Source organism: Hyaloscypha bicolor (assembly GCF_002865645.1).
Source record: "Hyaloscypha bicolor E unplaced genomic scaffold K444scaffold_182, whole genome shotgun sequence".
Lineage (NCBI taxonomy): Eukaryota > Fungi > Ascomycota > Leotiomycetes > Helotiales > Hyaloscyphaceae > Hyaloscypha > Hyaloscypha bicolor.
The window spans coordinates 2,039,032-2,050,083 of record NW_020194684.1 but is presented as its reverse complement, the minus strand read 5'-3'; the positions used below and the strand labels follow the sequence as shown (position 1 = coordinate 2,050,083).

At 32.9% G+C, this 11,052-nt stretch overlaps 1 protein-coding gene across 1 annotated transcript; it reads right to left on the bottom strand.

Annotated features, from left to right (window-relative positions):
- Window positions 1-7,423: 7,423 nt before the first annotated feature.
- K444DRAFT_601551 (uncharacterized protein) lies at window positions 7,424-8,275 on the bottom strand (the record flags this gene model as incomplete). The annotated part of the gene is made up of 2 exons (XM_024878686.1): window positions 7,424-7,808; window positions 7,908-8,275. The coding sequence occupies 2 exons, from the start codon at window positions 8,273-8,275 to the stop codon at window positions 7,424-7,426; spliced, it is 753 nt and encodes a 250-aa protein (XP_024728170.1).
- Between the last annotated feature and the right edge of the window lie 2,777 nt (window positions 8,276-11,052).

The following is an 11,052-nucleotide window of genomic DNA, read 5'->3' as shown; positions in this document are numbered from 1 at the left end:
TTATATTTATATATTTTATAGTAAATATAAAATATTATTAGCTTCTAAGAGTTCGGATCTATAGTTATATAATAAAAAGCTTAGTAAATATTTAATTTAGTATAAATCTTGGCTTTAGATAATTAATTTAAAGTCTTATTAATAAATAAAAGAAGATATTAATTCTTTTGAATAATATTATTTAAATAACGGAAATTAATATAAAAATATAAATCTTTATTTGCTTTCTTTATAAAAAGAACTAGTAAAGTAAAGAAAGCTTAACTAGTTTTAATAAAGCCTTTAGCTAGATTATTTTCTAAGAAATACTTAATTTCTAGAAGCTCTTAAATAAACTATTACTAGAGAGATTAATATCTAATATTTTTAGTTTTCTTTAGGCCTATAATCTATAAAAAGAAAAGATATTAGATTTCTTTTTAGAGAAAATAGAAGTATATTTCTTGAATTCCGGAAGTAGTATTTTCTGGAGCTATTAAAGCTTTATTTCATCTAGTTATTATTTTTTTGGGCCAGAAATAATTTCTCTTTTCCGAGCTTTAAGCTTTTTATTAATTTTATAAATAGAAATTTAACTAATAATATTATTTTCTTTTTTAGCTATATAATTAAATACTATTTCTTTGTCTAATAAGATATATCTAATACTAGTAAGGAAGTATGCCATATTAAACAGGAGGGGCTCGCCTAATATATAAAGTATAATTATTATATATCTTTATATATAAATTTATTAGTAAGCTATATTATATAAATGAAATTATATCTAATAATACTTTTCTAGTATATATTTATATAGCTAGTAATAGACTATTCCTCTAGCCTATTACTAGAGCCCAAAAGGCTAAAAACCACCTAATTACTTATAAATATACTTTATAAACTTGGACTAATTATAGACGTTTCCTATAAGCCTTTCTAACCCGAATCTAGATAGCTAGTAAAAGCGATTTTATTTCCTAATTTTCTATAAAAACCGTACTCGTTTAATTACTTTAGCCTATTTCTTACTCCCGAGCTTTTCCAGATAATTACTATAAATACTAATTAATATACGAATATATAAAGGCTATATATAAAGGAGAAGAGAATATAAGAATAAATAGATTTACTTTTAGAGGAATTATATATATTTCTCGGTATTATTATATATATGGGAGTATATAATAAGCCTTAAATTAAGATATACTAGAATTCAAACTTTAATAAAAGTCTTCTATATTTAATTACAAGCCATATATTATTCTACTACTTTAAATAAATCAAATAGTATTACTATATTTCGTATTTTATAAATAATAAGTAAAATAGATATTACTTACCAAATAATAAGTTTTAGTAATATAAGCTTAAATCTCTTACTTTATTTATACGAGCTTTTTATTAAGTATATTACTTGCCTTTATCTAAAGTAAATATTAATAAACTTATAGTATAATACTTTAGTAGATATATTTCCCTTATTTTTATTACCTTATTATTTTACTAATTATTATTCTAGATCCTTATATATATATAAAATGCCTAAAAAGCTAATTAAATAAGGGTATAAAATTTACGGGCTTGCGGATTATAGATATATATATAATTAGACTTAAAGCTTATAAGAGAAAAAGCTATAAAAAATAACTCTCTATCTAATTCTTATAAATACTAGTTCTCTTATACGAAATCTAATACTTTCCCTTCTATATTACTATCTTATAATATACCTCAATAATTACTTTACCTTTATACCCTTATTTTCAGAGCTATAAGCCTATAAATTTAATATAATAGGTATTACTTGCTTATATAAGCTATTTTTACTAGAATTATTAGTAATTAAAAATCGGTTTACTATAAAGCTAGAATGAAATACCTTACTTATAGTAGTAGTTTAGGATATACTTTATTTAGCTTAGTAAGATAATAGTATTATCTTAGCTTTAAGTAATATTTATACTATAGATAAAGCAGAGAACTAGTAAGTAAAAGAAAGAAAACATCCCGTAAAGATATTTATAAATAGGCGAATTATATGAGAGATTTTTAGTAAAATACTAATAAAGAAGCTTTAGATTCCTAGCTTTATTAATAATTATAATTAATATATAAGAGAAGTAAATCTCGCAAACTAATTCAGGGAAATATATAAGAGTTATAAGTCTACTTTTAGAAATTAGTAGCCCTTATTTTACTGGCTAATTAAGGTAGCCTATATAAATGGTTATAGGCTTTACTAATTAAGTATAATAGAGGAATGTCTCCTTATATACTTATAATTCAGAATCGAGCTTTATTATAAGGTATTAGGGTATTCTGAAAAGGCAAAGCTAGAAAGCTTGCAAGTGGGATTAGAAGAAAGGAGGGTATTTAATCCCGATATCCCGTACTTATATTACTGGAATTAGTGCCCTAGAGGCACTTATATATAGTATTTATATAAATAAAAATACTAAAAGGTTTTTGGGAAAGCTATAAAAGAGAAAGTAAAGTACTTTATTAGGGGTTATATGTTTTATAAGATAAACTTATATAAGATTGAAAAGTACTAGATATAATTTCATTTCACTAATATAGCTTACTAATAAATTTATATATAAAGGTATATAATTATTATATTCTATATATCAGGCAAGCTCTCCCTATTTAATATAATATATTTCCTTACTAGTACTAGATATGTTTTACTAAATAAAGAAATAGAAATAAGAATAACTAGATCTAATATTTGCTTTTTATTAAAGACCTTTTTTTACTTCTTTAGCTTTTATTTAAATATTATATCTTAATTAGGCTATAAAAGCTTCTTTTCTATAATCTTATATGATTTTCTCTAATTAGTCTAAAAAAAGAAAAACTATTTGAGAATAGAAGATTTCCAGAAATAGCTTATAATAAAATCTTATTAATTAGTATCTTTTTAATACTTTTTATTAGGTTATTTCTCTAGCTATTACTAAAAAATACTAATAATATAATTGAATTATATAGATTTAGGCTTATTCTTTGGCTATATAAACCTATATTTTTTATAATTAACTAGAATATTAATATATATAGCCTATTTTCTATTAAAAATAATATTATAATCTCTAAGATTCAGAATAATTATAAATATATTAATGTTTTATTTATTAATTAGAAATAAGACTTTTATATATTTCTTAGTAAACTTAGCTAGCTTTTTATTAAAACTATATATAATATAAAATAAGAAAAGAGGTTATAATTCTATTTTTAGAAATTACTTTATAAGCTAAATAAGCTTTATATTAATAAAAGTATAACTATTAGCTCTAGTATTAATAAGAGAAAAAGACTTAATTCCTAATTTATTTATACTAATAATATAGGATATTATAAGAGTATTTCCTTTTATTAGATAAATCAAGTTAATTTCTATTAAATTCATATTATAAATCCCTAAAATAAAAACTTTTTTTAGAAGTATTTATTTTCCGGTTTTATATTAGAATTAGAATTCGAATTCTTTAAATATTTTATTAGAATAGAAACTAAATATTCTAATAAAATAGGAACTAAACCTGGTTTAATTCTAGAAAAAGATATCTTAGTTTCTTTACTATATTTAATCAGATAGTAATAAGTATAATAGCCGAACTCGTTATAGTTAAAATACTTAATAGTTAAGAGATTTTCGGTTTTTATAAGATATTACTTATATTTATAAGAAGATATCTATTTAATAAAAGTAGTTAATATAGGCTCCTTGAGTTTCTTTTTAGAAATATATTTCTTAGAAATATAAGAAAATATAGTACTAGAAGTAAACTTAGCTAGAATAGCTCCTATTTTCTTATATTTCTTAGTCTTTTTATATATAGCCTTAATTTACTAATTATTAGTAATATAGTATTAATAGAGGAATTATTATAATATATATATATATATATATATATATATTAACTTTTAGAGCTTTAGTAAAAGCTTTTTATTTAGTTTATATTTAATATCTTAAAAACTAATATTGCTTTTTATAAATAATTATAAGAAGAAAGTATAGAACTCCTAAAATATTTAATTAAAGTATATTTAAAGCTTACTAAAATTATAGAAAGTATTTTATATTTTATTAGAATATAATTTCTTTAGGTAGAAATATAATTCTAAGAACTAATAGTACTAATTCGGGCTATTTTTATTTATATAAGAATTAGTTAGGGCAAGAGTATTATTTATAAGTTTATTAGAAATATAAATAATTTTGAGATTCTTTAAGGAATATAAATTAGTATTTTTTTATAGCTTATTCTTAATCTGAACTAGCTAATTATTAAAGATAGTATAATCTCTAGTAAAGAGAGTTAGATCTGGAAACTTAATAATTCTAGTATTTCTAAAAGAAGTATAAAATATAGGAAATCCTAAATAGAAATAAATAGGAAATAGTTCGGAATTCTTTTAAGAGGGGTTTAAAATAGCCGGAATTACGGAAATAGTAAAAGCAAATAAAATAAAAGTAGTTAGAGCTATTATAAGCCGATTTACTATAGCTATATAATATTTAATATTATTTTCAAGTTTAATATTATAGAGTTTAGTATTCTTAAAAGGCCCTTAGTATTTTTATAACTTGTTTTATATAAAATAGACTTTTTGAGATTTTCCTAATAACTAGTAATAATTAAATTAATATCTGAAAGCAAGTAATTAGCTTCCTTAGCCCATTTATATAATTCTTTAATAGTAATAAACTAATTAGTATATAGGAGCTTTTTAATAAAAGAAGAAGCCTCTTTCTTTATAAATTCGTTTAAAAAACCTCTAAAAATATTAATAGGGCATTCGGTTTAGAAAGGGCTACTAATGAGATAACCTAAACTAATAAAAGCCTTAAAAGAAGTTAATATTATTCCGGATTATATAATATTCTAAGAAATTAACTTATTATATTTTTCCTTTACTATATTCTCTCTAATAGTCTTATTACCGTCATATATATAGGGCCTATGAAATTATAGGATAGGGCTTAAGAGTAGTAGTCAGGTTACTAGCCTATAGATATCTATTACTTTAGGACCTGGTTAAAAAGTAGCCTTTATTCGAGGTTCTTCGATTTTTAGGTTTTCGGGAGAATTTCTAATATATTATTAGTATATATTTATAAAAGTATAAATACCTAATTCCTCTAAAGGTTCTGAAGCTTTTTGCTTTTATTATTCTGGAATCTATTATTTATATTTCTGAGATTCTATTATCTTGGCGGCGCCTATATTTCTGAATTAGTTTATTTGAAATCCTTTATAGGATTAAAGGAAGTAAGCTTTAAATACTATTATAGGTATAGTATTTAGTATTACGAAACCGGGCTCTGGGCTTGGAAAGCAGGTAGAGTGGCTCTTAATCCGAGGATTCTAAACTAAGGAAGGAAGCTCGTATGTACAGGAGCTTTGGTGTTCTAAATACTAGCCAGCCGCATGCGTCATCGCGTGATCACGTGACGCTAAATTTACCAGTGAAGCGGCAGAGCGTAACATTTAGGGCTTGGAAAGCAAGGTAGAAGATCTCTTATAAAGACGATTCAAAGCTAAGGAAGGGAAAACTAGAATATAGGAGGCTGTAAGGGAGTATATATACCCTATAGTACACTAGTCCCGAAGGGGCTAGCCTTCTAAATATCTCTAGTATATTCCAAGTATACTTCCCTAGCGAGGCGGCCGCGTCACGTGTGTCTAGGAGGCATCTGGCATCTGGGAATCGTGATACTTGTCTCGGTATTTCTTTATAAACTGGAATATTGCAAAGGGATTATATTTCTTATAATAAATCGAGTTGCTTAGTTTAATAAAGCAATCTTTAGTAAAATTCACATTATATTGAGATATAGTAACTTGAGTAAGGCTACGGGAAAGAAGGTCTGGGAACTATTTATAAAGATTGCAAATATAGCTTAAGGATTACCATATATTAATACTAACGAGTTCAAGTATTTAGTTAATTGCAAGCTTAATAGCAGGCTAGTAAGGGATTTCTATGGCATATTTACTATTCCCTTGGCTAATAATTGGCTCCAGATCAAGAATGTTATGGCAATAGCACATGCTTTGGCTAAGAAGAAGAAGAGCCGAGTATATTTCTCTCACATTCAAAGGACTATTACCGCAAGCAAGAAGTTTATTACTGAGTTTAATAGCGGGATCGAAGTGAGTCAGTTATACCTTTAGCCTCAGTCATGGGGGAGCAGGATTATAGTAAGAGGATATTAATTTATCAGGACTTGTTAATATGGGATCTTGTTTTGACATTGTTTCGCATATGATTTGGTTACATAGTCTCAAATACAACTCCATGATTTTCGAGTATATGATTGACGTGAGATGGAGGGCCCAATATCTACACGCCTGTGGGAACTCTGCTTGCAATAGAACAACATGCTGGCCTAATCAGGGCTGTGGAGGTCCATCGGGGGTGTTGAATGTGTAGAATCCTTACCCTCCAGTGCTCGTTCCGCCGATCAAGTCAAAGAGTTCGCAAGGCTTTGCATAGGGCTGTGTTGAACTAGCTAGCTTGGCTAGCATCCATTCCTTCCACTCCAGGTTCAATCACTAATTCAGTTCGTCCGATTATTGGGTATTACTTACGTACGAGCACACCAATCGTTTATTAGTATCGCCATTCGATTACGTTCCTTAAACGTACGTTCAGGAATCAGATTGGTAAATCGTTCCCACCACCAAGTAAGTGCGGGGTAAATCACATGGTGGGCTGGGAATCAGGAATATAGCTAGGGAACCCATTCCCTCTGTTTTTTATGGAATCACTCTCCTGTATCTAGTCAAAACTAGTCATTCTACAGATTGTCAATCTCCAATATATCGATTTTCCACCGATAAATCGATCCCAGTTCAATAGGCTGGCCGTCCTTCTTGCGTTCTGCATTTACCTTTGCCATTAACGCCTTGATAATGAGAAGCGTAGAAAGCCCCCGGACTCCCCCGCCGTCTGATTCCGCAGATTAGCAGATGGAACTCCAGAAGCATGGACGACATACCAAGAGATAGCTAGGGCTGTTCATTGAATCACGAATACGAATATATTCATGATTTTATTCATATTCATGATGAATCTGGGGCTATAATTTTGAATATGAACCAAGAGGCCCGATTCATGAATAACACGCTATTTTTAGTAGTGTTTTAGTGCCATAGATCTTGTCTTATATGCTAATTTCCGACCGGAATTTGGACCAAAATCACCACCTCTTATGAAACAACCAATAAGAGCCTGTATTTCTGCCATATGTTGTTTAAAGGCGGTGAACGATTTAAATTGCATTTTCGAGCGTTTCAGAGCGATTTGACAAAAGAGATCACGTGTAGCCTCCAACAGCAGTATGCCCACCAGCCTACGTACGATTTATAAGGTATTCGGTTTATTGGCAACAGTGGCAACGATTCGGGGCTAAATCACGTAAATATTAGCATGTAGTCCTTCCAGAAATGAAGCTATTCAGACGTACCCCGTAGACTGCAGTGTGTTCGGCTTGTTCTTTCTCTGCAAGCAACCTCTTCTTCTTGTCGATCTGATCGTAATAGCTCTTCATCAACCTCACCATTCTTATAGTATCTACGTCTAAAGCCATACGATGAATGCCAAGAGTATCTCGTCCTTCTGAAAATAGGCGCTCTACGTCGACCTCTGCAGAGGGTATTGCCAACAGATCTCGGGCCGCAACTGCCACTTGTTTATATTGGAATTCGTTCGCTTTCCACCATTGTAGACACCAATCTTCACAGGGCTCGTACGACGTAATAACCAGGTCGTTGAAATATCGCTCGAAGTCGCTTTTATGTTGTTGTATGCTTGCAGTTGCGCTCAATTAGCTCTTGCGCGAGCGCTCAAGGAGGTTCCATTCGTGGATCGATACTCTGTGAGGTCTTTCGAAGGTGACAGGTCGTAACTGGCTTGCGGGGGTACTTGATTGGGCAGGGTATTGGCGTTTGAAGTAGGCTTTGACTCGTTCGATAACTTCGTCAGCTTGATCGCCGTATTGCTCTTTAATCAAGGTGAGTTTAATTCGTGGATCAAGGACGTGAGCGGCGTAGTAGATGTCATTCTCGAGCGTTAGATTCCCCCATTTGGTAAGTGTTTCTTTGGCAGCTTCGAACCCACCTTTGAGATCTGGTCCGATATCAATATAGGGCTCTTCGCCGCTCGAGACAGCTTCCAACAGATCTTCCAGTCCCCACATGATACCAAGATATTGAGGTAGAGATGGCACCTCATTCGAGACAGTTAAAGTATGGTTATACAAAAGAGCGCGCAGCATTGAAATCCGTCCAACTCGATAAGCGATGACGGGCGCAATTTTAACGCTCGCATTACAAAAATTCTCATAATTCTGTATTATATTCTATTATTATAAAAATTTCGCCAAAGTTAGATCTGCTTCTTTTCTATTACATAAAGCACTTTTGAAGAGTTTCGGGCGTTCCATTGAGATTTGGTGTAATTTTCTGAACGTAGCGATTTTGGTGTTCCTCGCATTTTGGCAGATGGGCGGTTTTCAATGCCGCGCGCTTTCGTAGAAGGGTTACATACAACGCTCGACCTGCTCACAAATCACCCATTCAGCTTCCGTCGGAATAAGGTGCTTGCAAGCAGGATGCCTCCTTCCGAATTGGGCGATTTGGACTCGATATTTACGTGCCACCTGCATCATCAAATAGAGGGAGTTCCATCGAGTATCAACATCTAATGGAATAAAGACGTTACAGAGCTCTTTCCACCATCCTCGCCGCTCATCACTCCCCATCACCCATAAGACGAATGTTCGTATTTTCATATAGATACTGAGCGCGGCGCAATCCTCGGAGAAACCTTTGCCATTATCGATTGCCTTTCGTACAATTGCTTGAGCTTCTTCTCTTGTACCCGACTTAGGTGATTAAAAACTGCAATTGCAACCAAGGAGCAAATATGTACTAGACACCGAATACGGCTAGCTCGACCTTGAAAGAGACAGCGTGAAAGACCAAGATTTGATTGAGGGTTATCGTCGTAGTTATTGGCTAAAAGCTTTTGATGGAAGTAGTCACAGAAGGTGTCGTTATTAGACGCATTATCACCACAAACTGCAATGATTTTGTGAGCAATCTTTAGGCCAATATGGGTGGTAGTTTTCTTAATTGGCCCTTTATCGCTTTCGATCGTCTCAACTTCGTTGATATCGTCCCCGAAAGAGGCGTATAAAACCTCTGCCATTCCTTCTCCCGACTTGCCGTAAATAGCTTCAGTATATTCTACATTTACAGAGTAACGTTGCCAGTCAGGACCGATCCAATAACCAACTCCTCCAATGATATGCTTGTGATTTTTTGATCCCCATCCGTCAAAGGATATAGCGATCGATTGGCAGGTTTTATCGAGTAGCTCGGCTTGCTCTTTGCGAATGGCGTTAAATCGAGTCTCGCCGTATCGTCGAAAGGTGTTGCGATCGTTGAAGACACTAACTTTGCCCATAGACTTATATAAACCGTGGAAAGCAGAATGATTGCAGAGAGAGAAGGACTGGTTGGTTTGGACGATAAATCGTAGGACTGCATCTTCTGGAGATAGCTCTTCTTCCGCCTGTTATAAGAATGGCGTAATTACTCCTTGTTGAGATATATTCCCGAGATTTTTTGGAGTACGACCAGCTGTATGATCCGCCTTAGTAAACCTGTGATCTTTCTTGAGATGGCGAATTAAATTCGACGTATTTCCATGTCTTCCAGAATCAGTAGATAAGAAACCGTCACAGTATCTACTCGTCCATTCTCGATCTTGGTACGAAGGTTTACCCTTAACAGAGAACTTGATCCAGGCCGCATTAATATACTCAATGTCGTAATACGGTAAAACCCAAGTACGTTCATCTAGAGCTTGTCGTACTCTTGCCCCTTGATCTTGTGCCTTCCTTAACGTGACAGTTGTGGGTATAGCAAGTCTATGACGCTGTCGGCCAGCTGACGGTGACTCTGAATCAATATTCTCTTCACCTCTATCTCTCATTTGCATATCTTCGTCTGTAGCAGGGACTGCGATTTCGACATTTCGTAGGGTTGAGGGGGGTTCGTGGAATAGCTCGACTCGTAGCAGAAGGGCTTGGGTTGCGAAAGGGCTCTTCGATTCGGGCATAATCGAGGACAGAGGATTGGCGGAGACCTAGTCTTGATGAAGGACTCGCAGGATCTCGTCGAATTGGCGTTGAAGCAAAGCGTGATTGTCTTGTTCTGTTGATATGAGGTTGAACCGGTCGCATATTGAGGTTTTCGGTGCTTTCGTGTAAGTGAAGGATACAATGCAGCCATAAAAGTGGAAAACTCGTCACTGAACAACAAGTTGATAGAAAATCTTGAACATAAGATGGTTGAAAAGCTAAACCTTGAGAGAATAATATTATACCTGCATTTAATTTTAAAGTGTTATTGGTTATGTTATATTCCGAGGTCATAAGCTGTGGAAATTAGAGTAAGACATAACGGCTTTTACTGCCGGGCGCTCGACCAATTAAACCCTAGTTTTAGCGTGATTCATGAATATATTCATGAATTATTCATGAATCAAGGGGCTCAATGCGAATATATTCATGAGTCAATAAAAAGGTTATGAAATGAATAATGAATATAAGTTTGTTGATTCATTTATTCATTGAACAGACCTAGAGATAGCACGCAAAGTCCATTGTGATTGAGAGGGTTGTCTCGGGGCGGGACTGTTGACTGCATCTGCGCCATTCCGCGACCACGGCGAACGGAGCCCCTAGTCGTGTTCGAGACGAAACTGGGTTATGAAATGTTCGATGGAGTGATAGTGAATCTTGTTCATAGTGCGAGGCTGTGCAATGTGGGCTGAACGCGGCGTTAACCGTCATCACGACGAGCATCGCGCTTAGATTGAAAAAGTAACTCTGTCGCGGCTGAGAATGGATCGCATATTAACCAATCAGAATACACAATACAAGATCATACAAGGGAGGCTCGAAGAAATTGGGGGATTCAACTGGGGAGTTGTCGAGGGATTGCAGATTGCCACCAGGTTCCTTCATGCAGGGATGCCTATGCA